Here is an 18,898-nt window from a genome sequence, read left to right as displayed (position 1 = left end):
TTTTCTCTTTAGGACTCAACAAGTCTAAAGGTTTCGTCGTCTTGGACCCCCTCTGAGCTGATGGAGATGGCTGTGAAGAAGTGGCTTATCACTCACGCACCCGAGGAGGAGGAGTGGAGTGGTCAGTACGTGCTCCGAGTCAGCCATTGCCTGGAGTTCCTCTGTGGAGACCATCCTCTGATTCAATACAAGGTGAGTGGAAACACACTGGACCTCATCAGGGGTCAAGAAACATTTAATTACTTTATTTATGTAACAGATTCAGCAGTCAGACCAGCATATAAGGGCTGACAGAGTTGCAGAATGGTGACGGTTTAGATCCAATTTATCAGTGTGGATCATGACTTAATGGAATACATACAGACTGAGGTAACATTGATTATGGCTCATCAATAATATGGTCAGCAGATATGCAGATGCTTTTTCATGTATGTGTATTATGTTCTAGCTAGTAAAAACAAGCTTATAATCTGTGTTCACATATTCTGTAGTCATTCACCAATAGGGCTGCATGATAATGGGAAAAAAGTGACTGCAATTGTTCTTTTTCTGACTTTATGATATGAAAAATTATACAGTCATTTTTAACAGATGACTTGAATAGCATCTTAAGTTATGCAGTTATCTTGCATTAATCATTAATTGTTTTATAAATGTTACAAGTATGGTTTTTCATTTATTTGGGAGTTATTCTTATGGTTAGGATTGCAAAACAGTAGAAAATCCAGTTCAATATCTACCCGTTTCTGTCTATTTTTCTATTTCTCATGTGCTTCCATAATTCTGCAACCATATTAGCCAATTATTTTTGGGTTCCAGTCAGTCCACTCTGATATGTGTATTGCACTCACCCCTACCTTTCCTGGACAATATATTAGCCATATATTGTGTTTTTAAGTAGGTTTTAGCTGCAGATGAGGTCACAGGAAAGGAGTTGTCTTTGAGCTGTTAGGCTAAACAAAATATCCAACAAAGGCCATGTTTTTGCAGTTCCTGTTTCTCCAGGATATGGTGTTTTTTTTATATGGCAAATTCTAATGTGCTTCCAGTTTGAACTTATTCTTACAGGGGATTATTTTCTCTAAAGGTTTGTCTCTTGAATCACCTGCTTGGTTTCTTGTGAAAGTTATTGAAGTTTGAATGTTTGTATCTTCTTTTGTCAGATTTTATTGAATCTTTTGTAGTTTTTGTTTAGAGTGAGTTTAAACATGCCCTCTTCCTGTCTTCTTCACAGTACATTCGCACATGCCTTCAAGCTAAGGAGTCTCCTCACCTCACCCTGGTCCACACCAGCACCATTAAGGACATGTTCGACAAGGAAATGTCTGCCATCAGTGCCGTAGTCAGCCGCAAGTCCTCCAATCCACCATTACCACTACCTCCCAAACGAAGGATTCCCACGGTTAGTCCAGTACAGCTGTGTCTCCAGTCGTCCTGTCTTTTCAGTCTTTATAATTCCCAAATTGCCAGGAATAGATGCATGCCAATCGTTTTTATTTGTGTCAGTTCAAATAACTAATTTCCTTCCCTGAATTTTTATTTTTATGTTTATAACTGGTGCACAGCTTTGACTTGACTGAAGACAGGATGCTGATGCCACTCTGAAAACATATTCTATGTACTCTAGATAGTATAAATGTTTTAATATCCTGCAGCGCTAACACACTAAAATAGATAAAACACCACGGAGTGATTGATTCACCTGGGCAGAATGTTGCAGGTGTGGAGGTTTACTAAGTAAACACTCTTGCCAACTGCCATCTGCCTTTTATGAGGCAGCATTTAAAGTATGTTAGAGCATGCCTGCAGCACCCTGCCAGCATTCGCCACGCCGCCAGAGCAGATCAGCGGCTCCTGCTGCTGCTTCCAGGTGCACGGTGACATCGCAGCTCAACGCCAGCGTCCGCATTTCAAATGTCACACTTGTTTTTAATTGGCCTTCATTAGAGAGACTCCTGGTGAGTCTCCGGCTGGGCTGCAGATCTCGCTGTGATGTTCAGCTTGGAGAGAAGATAAATATCACACTTTGTGCGTCGTTATGTAACTTTTTTTTTTCCCCCCCCAAGTTTGCAAAGAAACTTGGAGGAAACTCTCTCCAAAGGGTTATACATGGTCCATCCTCTCTTCAAAATGGTGCAGTCACCCCATCCCCTTTGCAGAATATACACTTGAAGCACAATGGTAACTTTTTTTTCCCTGCAGATCAATGACCAGGTGTAAATTCTTCACCTTTCTCTTGATCACTAATGTACCACAATTTTCTAATGATTGTGGTGGTCTGTAGTTTTTTCCATGGTATCCTTAAGCAGTTCTTTGGCGTTGTCCATGTTGGAAAGGCTGGAGTCTGATTCTATTGTGTGTGGACAGGTGTTTAAGGAGTCAGAAAGTTCAAACAGGTGGAATTAATTCAGGTAATGAATGGAGGGCAGCAGGCGTTTTAAAGACAGATCCAGAGCCTGAACTTTTGCTGCTTGGGAGGTGTCAAAATACTGTACATGCATTCAAATACAAATTAGTTATATAAAACTCATACAATGTGATTTTTTTTTTCTTGATATTTTTGCATGCTTTCTCACAGCTGAGATTTCCTGAAAAGCAGACCTCTTGAAAAATCAGTGCTGTTAAATGCTTATTTTCCCTATTGTAGTGTACAGTCAGGGTGTAATAAATGTCCTGCTGTTTTACACTAAAACAAACCTCACAATTTTCATATTCAATGAGTGTGTGTCCTGGTCTATCATGAGTTCAGTCCCAATCATGATGGGAAATTTCTCCAGATGTTTTCAAGTTAACATGAGACATTACTTATTAACAAAATATTCTGATTCTGTTTCATTCAACATAAACCACAACTACCAAGATTTTACAATAGAGCCCAGAAAGAAAACGGACAGAAAGTTGACTTGTGAAAGTAACAAAAATGATACGACATAAGATCTCTGAACATGTAAAAACTATGTTGTTCTGCTTTGTAGATGGAAATGTGACAGATATTCAGAAAAATATGCAGGATTTAGATGATGTAAATGGAACTACAGTGTTTGAAAAAAGAAGCATTCAGACAAATATAGTACATACATCTTCACCCTCACATGATAATTTCAGCCACACAGATGGCAGGAAGTGAGCTAGTTAGTCATGTCCAAAGTTTGTAGATGTCATGTGATGCTGTTTGCTCTGTTGACTGCTGACCCTTGCAAATCCTCTTGGCATAACATCACGGCGACCTGCCGACCCCCCTCATGGGTACAGTGTGTCTGTGCTGTGAAGCAGTGGGCGTGAAGAAGAGGAGTTCTCAACATATTTTTACACTACATCATCATAATCCTGTTCCACACTCTCAGCAACTCTCCCTTTCTGCTCTCACTCTTCCTCCTCAGCAAGCCCAGACATGTGTGTGGGATGTGACGAGCTCATTCAGGATAGTCCTGGTGAAAGGCAGCAAGGTGAATGCCGAAGAGAGCGCAAAGGTAAACTCTCCATGAAAAACCTGCAAACACAGCTGCACTGTCTCATTCACAGTTATTAGTACAGCCACCCAGAATTATTCAAATACCTTGAATACGTCCACATTTAGGCACATTACCACACATTTCTACGCAGTTTATTGGATTTTTATTTAAGAGGGATGTATTATAGAAAATTGACTATTTTGAGCTTTACATAATGTTATATTGTTATTCCCTCATTAAAAACATACCTGGTGTGTCATCTTGATTCTGTCATTAATGCTGGAGAAAGCCTTTAATTTCCTGTGGCAGCCATTTGGCAGTGCCTAAAAGTTTGCTTTCACTGTGCCACCTATTTCCACAAGCTCTGCCTTGGAGCAGTAGCCTCCAAGCCAATCTTCTGCCTTAAAGATTTGAAAAATAGACTATTTGCTTATACCTCTGTCTGTCAATATGTTTTACTCAAAACTTCTCAAGTGGCATAGTTTTAGCTTCACCTGGTTCAAATTCAGTAAACGATTGCCATGTTATTGCATTGTAGGTAGTAAAATGTTTATTTTCTTACTAAGACAAAATGTTTATTTGCAGTTAAAGTATTTCTAATATTGTACAAAAAAGACTGCTAATATGATCACTAGTTGCAGGTCTTCTTGATTGTGCTGTAAAATCGCACTATGTATTTGCACTTTAAAAACTTTCTGAATGACATCCTGCACCGTCCTTGACTGAAAATGACCAGAATCTCTCTTTCTGGAGAATAGAAGTCTCTTTAAATATAAGAGAAGTAGTGAGAAGTGGAACAACAATGACAAATGGTTGACAAAATATTTTATATACAACTATAACAAGTTTGGGATGCATTTATGCTCGGATTTTATTTTGGGGTTTCAAAGTAAAGTGAATCATTTTCTTTCCATTTTTGCACAACCTGAAAACTTTGAAAAGCACTGGTGAATTATGTAAAAACAGAATAATCAGCAGCACCAAATGATGGCATGTCTGCACATATTCACAGGTCCAGGTGAGGGCAGGCCTCTTTCACGGCACAGAACTGCTGTGCAAGCCGGCCGTGAGCAGTGAGACCAGTGGGCGCTCTGAGCACACCTGGAGGGACAACGCTCTGGAGTTCGATATCTCCATCTCTGATTTACCACGCATGACCCGGCTGTGCTTCGCTATCTACGCCGTCATGGATAAGGTCAAGAAGCAGAAGTCCACCAAGAATCCTCACATAAACAAATACCAGACCATCCGAAAGGCAGGGAAAGTGGTGAGTGCATCTGAAAGAGGATCCAGAACCATTTCTTACTTCTCTAGTTTCTACCAGTTCTGTTTTGTTTCAACGATTAATGAATAACTGTTTGATCCAGCACTACCCCATAGCTTGGGTCAACACAATGGTGTTTGACTACAAAGGGCAGCTGAAGACTGGAGACATTATCCTGCACTGCTGGTCTTCTTTTCCTGGTACACTCATTTACATCAACTGTGTTTTTGATCATTAAGTTGAGATTTATTGAGCTTCAAGTGGAGCATCTGCATTCTAACCAGGAATTTGTTTGGCTCAGATGAACTTGAAGAGATGCTGAACCCAATAGGAACCATTCAGACCAACCCATACACTGAAAACGCCACAGCGCTGCACATCCACTTTCCAGAGTACTCTCCATATCCTATCGTCTTTCCCCCTTTCGACAAGGTTAGTCCTGTTATTTTGTTCAATCATGGTGCCTTCTGGACCATACATCCCTATAAGCTCAAAATGTAAGAATTTTAACAACAGTGCAAAACCTTACCTGTAAAGTCTTATGAAGTATTATTTCACTTGTTTTTAGAGCAAATATCTTGGTGCACTTTAGACAAAACTAACTTACAAGTAACTTTTCAGCAAGATATGTGAGCTTGTTTTAAGTTAATAATTTCTTAATATTCAGCATGTTATTATGTGTGTGAATGACTGAATCTACTGTAAAGCAGTTTCGGGTCCTATGGACTTGATAAAGCACTATAAAACTACAAGCCATTTACCATTTATTGTTGATGAAAAAGTACTAGTTCCACTGGCAGATTTTCACTTTTAACACGATAAAAAGGCATCAGAAATGGAACTAGTACTTTCTTTTACCGGTATTAAGAGATGATTGACTTAAAACAAGCTCCAATGTCTTGTTTTAAGTCAAAAGTTACTTGTGAGTTTGTTTTGTCTTATTTAAAGTGTACTGAGATATTGGCACTGGAACCTATACAAAAGTACTTGATGAGATTTTGTGTTTTTGCAGTGAAATTACTCAAGCTTTTATGGCTGCCATTGATTTTCCACTCAGACTGTTACATTGATCATCAATAACTCGGCAGGTCTAGGGTGGCCTTCTTCAAAGATGTGACTTCAGCAGTCATTGTGGTGGCTGAGTGCTTTTCAGAACGCTACCTAGTGATTATGATGAATTGGTGGCTATTAGCATGAGAAGATCGGGACGTGCTCCACTTACCTAATGCGCACTTGCTGGAAGTGCTGCATCAGAGCATGCTTTTTCATTCAGCAACTCGCTTTTCTTTCAGATCCTGGAAAAAGCAGCACAGATTGCCAGAGCCAGTGACTCCATGTCCATAGTGAGTAACTGCCTAATGAGAGATTATTTTGTGAGCTCACCTTCATTAGCACAGATTGCCAGAGCCAGTGACTCCATGTCCATAGTGAGTAACTGCCTAATGAGAGATTATTTTGTGAGCTCACCTTCATTAATTCAGAACACATACCAGTTTGAATTAAAGTGAAATTACATGCTGAGAAATTTCTCACACTCTCTCTCCTTCTCACAGACACAGCTCAAGTTGAACCTTTCAAATAGGCGCATACCCGGTTTCCTTGGAAACCCATTGTTATCACTTGGCAGGGTGTTTAGTAAAACATCTTCACCCTCCCAAACCATCCACCCTCCATTAAAACTAGGGAGACTAATCAGATTACTTGTCGGTCTTCCTGTTTTTTATGTCCCTCAACTAGAAACCCACTGCCGGGTGTGTCACCACAGGTTACGTAAATAGTGTTACACAGAGGGCATGTCTGCACAAAGCCATTCAGTTTTATGTGTGTGAAACTGTGGACCTTCACTTGTTTCAATTTGAATGCATCACCTCATTATTTGTGCAATATAACGACCACATTCACATAAAATCTCCTTGAAGTAAATCTATTAGGTTTAGTTTTCTTCTGAGAAATTATATTAGTCCTGTAATCTCAACAGCACGCATGCTTTGTTACATTGCTGCCCTCTTGTGGGTCTTTACAATAACTCTTTCTAATTTTCTTTTAATATCCAGACCTTGCTTTTAATTGTCAACCAGTAAGTGAGTCAGCCTTTTCCTTAGTTGTACTTTTTTAATAAATAGAAAAATAATGCACAAATCCACACATATGTATCAGAAAAGCATTAATTTTAACAATAGAAACACAATTTTAACCCTAGCTGCCAATAGTTGGAAATAACTGATGACAAACCACCTTTTTGTATCTTTATTCTTTATAATTTTGAACTTTCTCCAGCTTCTCAACTTGACTTCTTCTCTCGTGGTGCCCTCAGGGTCGTGGTGGTAAGAAGTTCCACATAGAACTGAAGGAAATTATGGAGCGGGACCCGCTTTCTCAGCTGTGTGAAAACGAGAAGGATTTAATTTGGACACTACGCCACGACTGCCGTGAGAATTTCCCCCAGTCTCTACCAAAGCTGCTGCTCTCCGTTAAGTGGAGCAAACACGAGGACATGGCCCAGGTTAGCCACAGTGTCTGTTGTTAAAAACCTTAACATAAGGGTCCAGTTAGGAGGCGTGTAACCAGATCTCGCTGTATTAAAAATCAGAATCTTTTTTGTTAAGGTTTCTTTTATCTTGCAAGCAAAAAGCATTTGCGGTCAGCATGACTTCACCCTATAAACTTGTAATATAAGATGCTTAAACTACTCTTATATCATTTATTTAGCAGCATTTTAGGTCTCCAGTAGGAATAATAAATGGGAACAGAGTAAAATAGAGGAGATGAACAATATGTGGTCAGGTGCTAAAGAGACAGAAAAGATCCAACCAATTAAAAGCTGGGCAGCAAGATGTAATTTGAGCTACATCACAGTCACAGCCAAGGCTGTCAGTAGCAGCTAGGAAATGTTGAACTGTAGAATACGTATAGCTGACGCAATGCCGTACAGTTTAAAAAGAAATCAGAAAATGAAAGATATCAGCTTGTTAAATTTGTGGTAAAATCAACAAAAATGTGGAAAGAAGACCGATGAGCAGCATAAATTTGAATCTTGAAGTTTTCTTGAACATGATGAAATCTTGTCCAGTTCTCAAGAACTCAGTATGTGAGTTTTTGGTGTTGTTAGGCAATGAACTAAAATGTGTTTATGAAGCTGCGTTCAAGCAACTACAAATTTGAACATGCTTTTCTCACCCAACCTCATCCTTATTGGGTGTACACCCACTTCAGCTATTGTCCAAATATTGTTGAGATCCTTACAGCTCTTTGTTGGAATGTGATGCAAGTTTCACCTTTCTTAGGTTTGGCATCATCTCATCAGTCTTAATCTACATAAAAGTACATTCTTGCATATTTTTTTATTAATCCAGGATGGACATGTTAGTCTAATTTCCAGTTTACAATTTGCTCTGACCAACAAAACAGTTTTCATGTAGAAATATGTTACTTCCCTCTTATATGATCTTCATATGTTAGCTGTTTAATTGTATTTTAAGACGTACTCTTATTATGATATTTTAAGTAATAGTGACATTATTGCAGCTCATATTAGTAACAGAATAGCTATTTGTTAATTACAATTTTTTAATAATAATTGATTCATCAATACAACAAACAATAAGATAAACATAATACTTTGTTGCTAATAAAAAGTTTTGTTTATTTATTATTTATTCTATATTTTTTAATCTGCTAAAATTATTTAAATGTAATTAATGTACATTTGGGTGAGAAAAGCATGTTCAAATGTAATTTTTTAGCTCATCTTTCATTGTCATTTTTATTTCCTAGACTTGAGGCAAGACATGTTGACCCCACAGATACTGAGGTTGATGTAAGAATCAGCTTCGGTTTCTTATTGTAAACTGAAGCTGATTCTGCATTTTATGTTGTTCTCTATGTAACCAAACTTTTCCAGTAAGCATGTAATTCTATCAGCTAACAGAGTACTCAGATATCTGCCATTTTTAACATATTGGTGTGTGCTTCTCAGCTCCAGGCCCTGCTTCAGATTTGGCCCAAACTTTGTCCCAGAGATGCTCTGGAGCTTCTGGACTTCAACTATCCTGATCAGTATGTCAGAGAATACGCTGTGGGCTGCCTGCGGGACATGAGGTAGGCACATTTATCAGTTTATATTAATACTTGGACAAATAAAAGTCAAATCCCAATATTTATAAAAACACAAAACACATTTTAGCTAATGGGTTTTAGTTGATGTTCCTTTTGGCCTAAAATTGTGAAAGCCCTTAAGGTCAATTTAAGTATCTTCATGAAATTATTGCCAGGAAACGGCCACTAACCACTATGCTTCTGTTTTTGTTCCTGTTTTCTCTCTCCTTTCACCAGCGATGAGGAACTGTCCCAGTACCTCCTGCAGTTGGTGCAGGTGTTGCGTTATGAGCCTTATTATGACTGCGCACTCACCCACTTCTTGCTGGAACGTGCAGAAAGGAACCGTAAAATTGGACACTTCCTCTTCTGGCATCTTCGGTGAGAGTCTCTGAGCAACAAATGATATGCAACAAAAATAATTTAAAAATAGTTAAGTTGAACATATAGAGGATATTAACTTAATTTAAAGTTTTCTTTTGGCAATGTAAAGATCAAATCTGGGTGATTTGATCACCCAGAGATGTTGTTTGAAAGATTTAGAATAAAAAATTTACCGACATTAACAATGTGGATATGTCACTCATAAGAGGTAATTGAGTGCATCACTGAACTAGTTACTGAGGTTGTAACAACTCCTTCCAAGCATGTATTTTCCCTGACAAAATTCAAATTACTTATGTGATTCTAACTTATATAAACATTTACAAATATATTGCATTATACTTTGATATCTTGGTTACCCAAATTTTCTAGAAGGTTTGAAAAATTGCTGAAAAATATGTGAATGTAGTAAACAAATGTCTTCCTATTTGAATCTAAAACAAATAGGAAGAAAGGGATGGTATTATAATTTAAGATGATTACTTATTTTTTAAACATGTAAAGTTTCATACAAAAAGAAATGTGTTTCTGTTAAGCTGTGGCATGACCTTAAAGATGACTTAAAATTATCTAGATCTCTGTCATGTTTCAAAAAAATTAAAAACGCAAAGCAAATGTTTTTGATGTCTGATGATTAGGTTTAATTTAGGATTATAAATTAATTGCAAAAATATATTCCCTGCAATGATTTGTTCTCTTCCTTAGAGATGTGTATTTGTATGTATCCAAAATAAAGACCATTTATTCATTTAAAAAATATAAATAAATCAAGCATTAAAAACTAATGTAATGCATCTCTCATTTGTTTCCTCCTTCTTCTCTGCTGCCCCCTACAGGTCAGAGATCCACATGCCAGCCGTGTCAGTCCAGTTCTCCCTCATCCTGGAGGCCTATTGTAGAGGAAGCATCCCTCATATTGAGGTTTTAAAGAAACAGGCAAGATACATTCAGTGTGGTTTATCCCTTTCAACCTATGAGTTGTAAATCTAATTAGTTATACCTGTTAAAAAGCATATTGTCCTGATATGGGCAGAAATGTTGGTTTCTTTCTAGATTTATGTCTTTCAGACCAGTGGATATTTTCAGACTCTTGCTCTGCTATTGTTAACCCTGACAGGGCAAGATTTGTGGCTTTTATGGTCTGTGTCCTGCCCTCTAACCTTTGACCTCACTTCTTACTATTTCCTCCTTGACTATCTCACCACTTTCCTGTTTCAGAAAGCAAACGCAGTCTGGTTTGTAGGAATGTGGGTTCGCTGTCGGGAGCAAAAATCGTTTAGTGCTTGTGTTTGGCTCCTTGCACACAAGGTCTAAAATATCCTTCTAGTTGTTGAACTTGTTTATTTTCATTTCCAGGTAGAAGCCCTGACTAAGCTGAAGTCTGTCAATGAGTTAATCAAGCTGGGAACCCTTAAAAACGCTCGAAGCAAAACAAAGGAAGCCATGTTGACCAAGGAGGCCATGATAACGTGTTTGAGACAGAGCGGCTACTCGGAGGCTCTGTCAGACCTCAGTTCCCCTCTCAACCCCAGTGTGCTGCTGTCTGACATCAGGTAAGTCAGTCTGCTGCTCAATTATGATTCCTCCTCTGGGTGGAAGCAAACAGCGCAGAGCTGCAGATAACCCTTTGTCCTTCATCCTTGTGCTTTTAGTGTGGAGAAGTGTCGCTATATGGACTCCAAGATGAAGCCTCTTTGGATTGTTTACAACAACAAGCTGCTTAATGGAGATACTTTGGGAATCATCTTCAAAAATGGAGACGGTAGGAATCTCACAATCATGAAGCCATGATTGGGAATTTAAATGTGTAACGATTTCCTGTTTTGTCACATTACAACTAAAAATGTTTTTTTAATTATAGATCTATACAAAAAGTACCTCAGTGTGAAAAGGAGGGAGAGAAAAATCAAGGCTTTCAATACTAATGCATAGAAATTTATTTGTATTAGCCCCATGTTTACTTCGATACCACCGCATAAATCCAGTTGCCTCCAATTTGGTGATTAGTAAACCAATCACCAAACCATGCATTTAGCCCATGAGTTTAATAATAATGTTTGTAAAACATGCACAGTATTATTTTTTTTTTACTGCTGCTGTCCCTGTAAGTTGGCCCAGTGTATGAATACTTTTGCAGACCACTACAGGGATGTAATAAAACCAAATAGTAGATTTAACTTTCATAAATGGCTGATTCCATTCCAATCAAAACATTAGCTCATCTTTCATTGTCATTTTTATTTCCTAGACTTGAGGCAAGACATGTTGACCCTGCAGATACTGAGGTTGATGGATCTTCTGTGGAAGGAAGCCAATCTGGACCTCAGGTGAGTTTCTTGGTGTTTGTGTTAGGGGTACACCCATTTATTGGTCAGCCGATTTCCTTAATTTTGGGAGTTTATAGATCGGCTGTTACTTGCATATGAAGCCGATCTTATTCACCAATCTTGTCTACCTCAGCAAAGGTTTAATAAACAACCACTGTCCTCTTCTGCACTACCGTGAGAGAGCTTTGACTGAAAGACCGGCACACCAGGCCATGTCTGCTCATTTGCAGTTAACAGTAGTCACTCTACTGTTGCCAACACAGCAGCTTTCTTGCTATATTTAGCGACATTTCTGAATAATTGGTATCAGCCAAAATCCGAATCAACAGGTCAGGCTTTTTAAAAGGTCCATAGTCAGCGATCGGCCAGAAATCGTCTAGTTTGTGTTCGTATATAATTCAGGAGTGCAGACTTTCTCTCGTTTCTCTCGTCCCTGCTCTGTGTGGTGAAGAAGCTCTTTTAAAAGTTTAGCTGAATTACAGTGATATTGTAGACTATACCACAAACAAATGTCACTGTCTGCTCTGTTTTTACAAGGTAGAGGACCGGGCAACTGCAGTCAGTTCCATAAAATAGAGCTTCTTTTGTTCCTTTTCATATAAAATGACTATAATATATCCTCACTTGTGATCGTCACCAGGCTTGTTCCACCCATCCTCACTCCACTTTTACCAATGTTTACACTGTATGGCAATAAAATGCGCCCACAATCTACAAATAAAACACTTCTATAAAACCACTGTTCTGGCCATATTTTCTGGGATTATTAACATCGCTTACTACTACAGAAAAAATTTAAAATAATAATTTTGGAAAACAAAGATGCAAACTCTGAATAACAAACATAAAAATTAAAAGTATGTTTTCTAACCATTATCGTGACCACAAAATGACTACATTACTACATTCGAGGACAATAGATCAGGGCTAGTTAAAGCTGTTTATTCTAAAGGAATTTTATTTCCATTTCACAAGTCTTGGGTCTTCTACAACCCACAGTCAGATTGTGTAAAAATGGAAACATTGTTCCATGTTTCTGCCACAAGAAAAAACAACCACAATCAGTTCTGGTTTGAGGAGCATAATCAGTTTGTGAAACATGCTGATCTCATTACCCTCATGTCAAGATTTTCTAGTTTTCAGTGAGAAACGAATTTTGCATCATTCATCCAGAAGGTTGAGGCTTTGGTGTTCTCCTATCTGATTTACACTTCAGCACAAGAGTTTTTTTAAGAGTGTAAGAGAAACAGACAATGCATATACACAATTATTATAAACAGAGGTGGGTACTTGCTAGTTACATTTACTTGAGTAACTTTTTGAAACATATATACTATGTTTTTTCTGTGCTGAACTTTTTCCTTTTTCTCTTTAGTATTAATTTTTGAACTGAAACTACCCATAAGTACATTTTTTGCCTTTTCTATCTCCTCTAGTTACTTCACTAAATGAAAAACAAACATATTTTCACCAGACATGCAGCAGACACAAATACTATGATGCAGTTTGAGGCCTTCTTTTTCACATAAGCTCCATTTTCCTGTTTTCCATCTGCTGGACAATTTTTATGTAGATCCATTTATTCTAAATTTTATTAAATAAATATTGTTAATGAACAACTAATAAATTCTTAATTTTCCCAAAATCAAGAATATGAATCTAAACATGACTGAGGCTAACTTTTTATTTTTATTTATTTGTTTAATTTTTTTCATTATAATTTAGAATTAAATATACAATTTAGAAAGGCCAAATATTGTTTATATATATATATATATATATATATATATATATATATATATATATATATATATATATATACATGACAACATATATATATATATATATATATATATATATATATATATATATATATATATATATATATATATATATGTCTCATATCAAATCTTTTATTTTCGTCTTTCCTCAGGATTGTTCCATATGGTTGCTTAGCAACGGGTGACAGAGCAGGACTCATTGAAGTGGTCTCGTCAGCTGACACGATCGCCAACATCCAGTTGACCAACAGCAATGTTGCAGCAACCGCAGCGTTCAACAAGGACGCCTTGCTAAACTGGCTGAAAGAAAGGAACTCTGGGTAGGATGGAGTTGAAATGTAGCTGCTAGGAATTTAAAAGAATTTACATTTTATCATGGTTATGTGTCCTGTGTTCACAGTGATGCTCTCGACCGGGCCATCGAGGAGTTCACGTTGTCCTGTGCGGGCTACTGTGTAGCTACTTACGTCCTGGGCATTGGAGACCGCCACAGCGACAACATCATGGTCCGCAGCACAGGGCAGGTAAGACGAGCAGGAGAAACATTTTCATCAGCTCGTTTCATTCCTCATGTCAGTGCGACTCACCGTCTGCTATGTTTTCCTGTCAGCTGTTTCACATAGACTTCGGTCACATCCTTGGCAACTTCAAGTCCAAGTTCGGCATCAAGAGGGAACGCGTACCCTTTATCCTCACACATGACTTCATCCACGTCATTCAACAGGGCAAGACGGGGAACACGGAAAAATTTGGCAGGTTTGTTCCTGTCTTCTTTTTTTTTTCACTTTCCATTATTTCTAAATCTACATCATATTGAAATGATACTACTGAATCACTTCAAGTAAAAGGTGCAAAAAACTTTTTTAATCCATCTTTCAATTTGACACACAGAGCTGTTGACTGTTATTGTGATCAGTAGATTTAGATTTGCTTAAAAAAGAAATCATATTCGCAGCTGCAATAATAAACCAAACAGGCACACTGTAACAATTACGGCTAATATAAATACTTCTTTGGCTAGGTTTATCTGCCTGAACACAAGCATTAAATACATCGCAAAGTATTCGCCAATTTAAACTTTACACATTTCAAATGCATACATCATTGTGTTACCACACCAGCTGTATTTCTGTAGATTTTAAGCTACATACAGATGGACTTAACAAAGTCAATGATTTCTGAAGGCAGTTGGTTACTCTGAGTTTTATTTAGGGGTGTCAGAGTAAAACGGTGACTAGAAATTCATGCCACACTTTTTATATTTATAAGAAATTTGGAAAGCCATTTTGACCTATATGTTTGAGTTTGTGGTTGTAGCAAATGGCTACAAAATGTGATAAAATTTAAAGTATATAAATACTTTTACAAATTACAGTAGATGCCATGAGGATATCAATTTCATGTTGATCCAGGATATGGAGTTCAGTTGGAGGTTTTTTAAACATATGATTTGATTTATTTTCAATTTGAAAATCCCCCATCTCTGCAAATTTTGATCATCTTCAGATATATATATTAAACTAACGGAGGTTTAAACTGTATAGTACAGTAAATGTTGTAATATCTGATTATTACAACATTTAGTAATCAACATTTCTTACTGAAGAAAACTAGTAAGTTAAAACTCAATTCTTTAAAGAACTGGCTTTTGTGCCTGTGAATGGTTTTAAAAAGACTGAGGTCATTATTGCAGTACAGCCTTCTACCACCAGGCTGCAGCAAAGATTCGCAACTGGAGGACATTGAGCCTGGTTTGCGGAACAGCGTGCCGTTTATGTAAATAAAGTAAGATGCAGTTTGAGGAAGAACATGACTGGCAGTTGAAGATGTTGGTTAATTTGGTTAAGAAAAATGTGTCCCTTATGCCTAGAGATAAAGACTGCAAAAGGTATTTATCAAATGCATTTAAAAGACAATGAGAATTAATGACATACAAATACCAAAAAAAAAATTGGGGCTGGATTATGACTTTAGCATCGTACACTAAACTAAACTTAGTGAAAATGCCTTTTTGTAATGCATGGTACTTTTTTTTGCACATGAATGTAACTTCAAGAGCAGATTTTTAATTGTGTTGTGAGAACAAGAGCAAAACCTCAGCTCTTTTTACTTCCCTGCTTCCATTCATGCAGTATGCAACTGTGTCATGCAAAGACTTCATAAAGCAACACTGCCAACGCATTCAGAGTACCAGTTCATACTGGTTATGGGCCCAGTCAGATCTGTCTCTAGAGGTGGAATAACCCTTTATCACAGTTAGTCTTTGTTATTGTGGCCTAGATCCATACCTACATCGATATCTGTATTACAGCAGTTGACAAGATAATGTGTTATTTTTCTGTAGTAAAATAAAAATGTTTTTAAGATAATAAGAATAGAGAAAAAAAACTTTTATTTGCTGTAATTACTTCTAAACCAGATTACTGAGCTGGCCTGGTTGTGAGCTGCACAAAGTTGTCATATCTCATTTTGTTTATGTCTAAAGCTGCTATATACAGTAGTGGGTGGTTGTTGCATCAGCACTTGCGGTGTCTGTGGTTACAAGTAGTCAGAACATTGTGAACAATGGCAGTTGGCACGCAGAGAAAATGATCAGCATTGATGACTGTTTTTATTTTGATTTTTGTTATTTTTGATCTTTGTCTTTAAAATTTGTTTTTTTTATTAAAATTCAGCAGACATTGGTACCAATATGACAAATGATAGGTATGTTCAAAAACTGTACAAGCTTTGAAGGCCGTAAGTTCCGTAAAGATATATAATAACTTCTTACTGACTTTAGAGAAGAAATGGTGATTGTTTCTGCTTTCTTGGACCATTTTGGAATAACATCTTTCCTCTGTAGCAAATTGGGGCCCCAGGATCAGCACTTGGTTGGTCTTAGAAAAAAACGGAAGTGTTTGTCTCTTATTATGAACAGTTTGTGGTCTTATGTATTTAGCTCAGTCATGTTTCCACTGATAACAAAACTTCCAGTAAGATCACTTGGCCACCAAACCGCTCTGGTCTACTTTAGCTCATGCAAACAACATTGCTGAAAAGCATTTTCCTTTCTGAGCTTAGTATGCATAATATACAAACATAAACAAACACTGGAATCTTCTTTATTGTGTTTTTATAAAAGCAAAAACTGCACATCTATCAAATTTATCCAGCATCCACAACTTCAGTCAAGACATTTTCTAAAGTTTGCGCAATAAAGCATTATCAGAAGTCTCTTTGTTGATGTGCATTAAATTGTCTACCTCTTCATTGAAGTCGAGAAGCTGCATAACATGACAAACAGCTGTGCTCATATCTCTTCCTTTTCTCTTTCTAGTTTTCGTCAATATTGCGAGGACGCTTATCTTATCTTGAGGAAGAACGGCAACCTCTTCATCACGTTGTTTGCTCTCATGCTGACTGCTGGACTACCTGAGTTAACCTCTGTCAAAGACATCCAATACCTAAAGGTACCAAAGGCTGAGATGCAGCAGTACATGTGGATTTAAAATTGATTTTATCCAGTTTTAAATGCATGCAAAATGCAGTTTGCATGCGGTTACATACCAGACATGCTTCTGAAGAAATTTGTGTCAACAAGTGGTGGAAATGTTTACCAGTGGAAATTTCTACTCATTCTTGGTTAGATTTCACCTTTTCTATTTACAACACTGTATATAAGAATATTGTTGGAAAGCTGAGTGGAAGGAAAACACAAGCAACAAGGATGAGCACAAACTGGAGAGGATTGCAATTTTTACAATCCTAATTAATAAATGTAAATATTTGTATTTTCTTTGATACATCCACCATCATGGGATCAGTTTGAGACCAGTCACTTCATGACACAATGCAAATCACTGTGGTACATGTGTGGTATCCTGTAAAAGTATTAACTTTTCCACCTGTTGCCTAACTTTTTGTACATACTCATAAATAAAGTTCCCTACAATTGCCGACTGCTCTGGATCTGCAAAGCTGGTATAAACATTCCCATAAGACTTCCAGTAGTACTTGCTGCAATGAATACTACTTTGTCAGATTTTTATTTGTCAAAAAAAAAGTATTTCAATTCAACTTTTCCACTTCTATGTTGGTGTTGCATTTAAATCTCAATAAAATGCACATTAGAAAGTGTAGAAATTCAACAGATTTGAAGACTTTGTTTTGAGTTGCATCACTATGTCTTGTTTTTCCTGTGAGGCATTAAGAAGCCCTGAGCTGAGCTTCAATATGATGATGCACTTTGAGTTATGCAATAGCCTGAGGCTGGTTGTGACCACAGGTAGTTGGTGCACCCTTGGTTGTGGCTACACTGACACAAGTTTGCAACGCTCTAGAAAGAAAACCCAAAAGAATTTATTCACCATATCTGTCAATAACCACTGACGGCACACATCAGAGCTCCATGCTTCCATTCATCCGAATGGCTGTTGGGGACACTTGTTGTTAATCGGTGTAGCAGTTGTGTGCACATGCAGTCTGGTTAGCGAGCTGAGCTCATGTTGATGTTGCTGTGCTTCAGAATTCATGCGGTCTACCGATGACGCATGTGTTGCACGAGCAGCGCAGATTCCCATGGTAACGGCTGTCAACAGCAGTATATCTTAATGAGGAAGAATAGCCAAACTCTGAGGCTGTGGCAGGACACAGTCATCAGTGTTGAGAAGGCCAGAGCGACTGCAGCTGTGCTCGCATCCAACAGCTTGACGTTTTTACCGTGGAGAGGCAGGGGCTTTGCGAGGCATGTTTAACCAGTACCTCTGAGTGGTGGTTTATGTAAGAGATCCGGACCAAAACAGCAGCTGTTTGAAGGCCTGTGTTTTACTTTTTGCTTTAAAATTTCTCAATACCTGTTTCTGATCACCAGTCTTCTCCCTAACTGTCGTCCATTTTCCAATCAGCTCCATGATGATGGAAAATGGAGGATTCCATAGTTAATTTAGTTCTATAAATTTGCTATATTTTATTTGCTGAAATATAACAAATTTATAGAATTAGCTACAGGTACTTTTAGCCCACTATTTATGACAAAATTTTGTTTAGCTGATTCTAATTTTGACCTCCTTTTGTTAATATGACACAAGCACCTAATTTAGTATTTCTAATCATGTACTGTAGATGTAATGTTGAGGTGCATCTTAAAAAAGCAATTTAGGTCATAAAGTGAACCTCATGTGTTATGTAGATTCACTTCCTGCATAGTGACATATTAATGATGTTACGTTTTGTTGTGGCTTACAACTAATAAAAAGTTTACATTTATTAATTTACTTTTAGTACAGGAAATATTGCAGAACAACAATAAATGGAAGTTTCAAAATGAAAACGTAGGCCTGTGGAAAAGTGTGTACCTGAACTCTGAGTTATTGGCGCTCACCATTCGGTTGGGGCTTCTTTGTCATAAATTACTTTATAAGGGTACATGAAGGCAATCAGCCCCGGTTCTGCTGAGGTGCAATAGAACCCTGGGTTGTATTAACAGAAACCTTCAGCATATTCTTAATATGCTTTTCTTAATCCTGATAACTAGTCCTCTCCTTACTGCTGGTATATTATCCTGTTAGTTTTACTTTCATCTGACGGTATTAACTTTAGTTTAACTAGTTATTT

The 18,898-nt window shown here is 37.5% G+C and overlaps 1 protein-coding gene across 2 annotated transcripts in view; it reads left to right on the top strand.

Moving 5' to 3' along the window:
• pik3cb (phosphatidylinositol-4,5-bisphosphate 3-kinase, catalytic subunit beta) overlaps nucleotides 1–18,898 on the top strand; it is a 55,758-nt gene that overhangs the window by 35,027 nt on the left and 1,833 nt on the right. For both annotated transcript variants that reach the window (XM_044119164.1, XM_044119165.1), the window contains 18 exons: nucleotides 13–192; nucleotides 1,235–1,402; nucleotides 3,381–3,470; nucleotides 4,465–4,719; nucleotides 4,820–4,916; nucleotides 5,018–5,148; nucleotides 6,009–6,059; nucleotides 7,031–7,219; nucleotides 8,693–8,814; nucleotides 9,049–9,192; nucleotides 10,032–10,131; nucleotides 10,552–10,748; nucleotides 10,848–10,957; nucleotides 11,444–11,522; nucleotides 13,456–13,623; nucleotides 13,704–13,827; nucleotides 13,914–14,059; nucleotides 16,623–16,755. In XM_044119164.1, coding sequence (XP_043975099.1) covers nucleotides 13–192; nucleotides 1,235–1,402; nucleotides 3,381–3,470; nucleotides 4,465–4,719; nucleotides 4,820–4,916; nucleotides 5,018–5,148; nucleotides 6,009–6,059; nucleotides 7,031–7,219; nucleotides 8,693–8,814; nucleotides 9,049–9,192; nucleotides 10,032–10,131; nucleotides 10,552–10,748; nucleotides 10,848–10,957; nucleotides 11,444–11,522; nucleotides 13,456–13,623; nucleotides 13,704–13,827; nucleotides 13,914–14,059; nucleotides 16,623–16,755 — 2,484 coding nt within the window. The remainder of the gene's footprint in view (nucleotides 1–12; nucleotides 193–1,234; nucleotides 1,403–3,380; nucleotides 3,471–4,464; nucleotides 4,720–4,819; nucleotides 4,917–5,017; nucleotides 5,149–6,008; nucleotides 6,060–7,030; nucleotides 7,220–8,692; nucleotides 8,815–9,048; nucleotides 9,193–10,031; nucleotides 10,132–10,551; nucleotides 10,749–10,847; nucleotides 10,958–11,443; nucleotides 11,523–13,455; nucleotides 13,624–13,703; nucleotides 13,828–13,913; nucleotides 14,060–16,622; nucleotides 16,756–18,898) is intronic.

This window comes from Gambusia affinis, linkage group LG06, assembly GCF_019740435.1.
Source record: "Gambusia affinis linkage group LG06, SWU_Gaff_1.0, whole genome shotgun sequence".
Taxonomy (NCBI): Eukaryota; Metazoa; Chordata; class Actinopteri; order Cyprinodontiformes; family Poeciliidae; genus Gambusia; species Gambusia affinis.
This window is presented reverse-complemented; position numbering and strand designations above follow the sequence as displayed.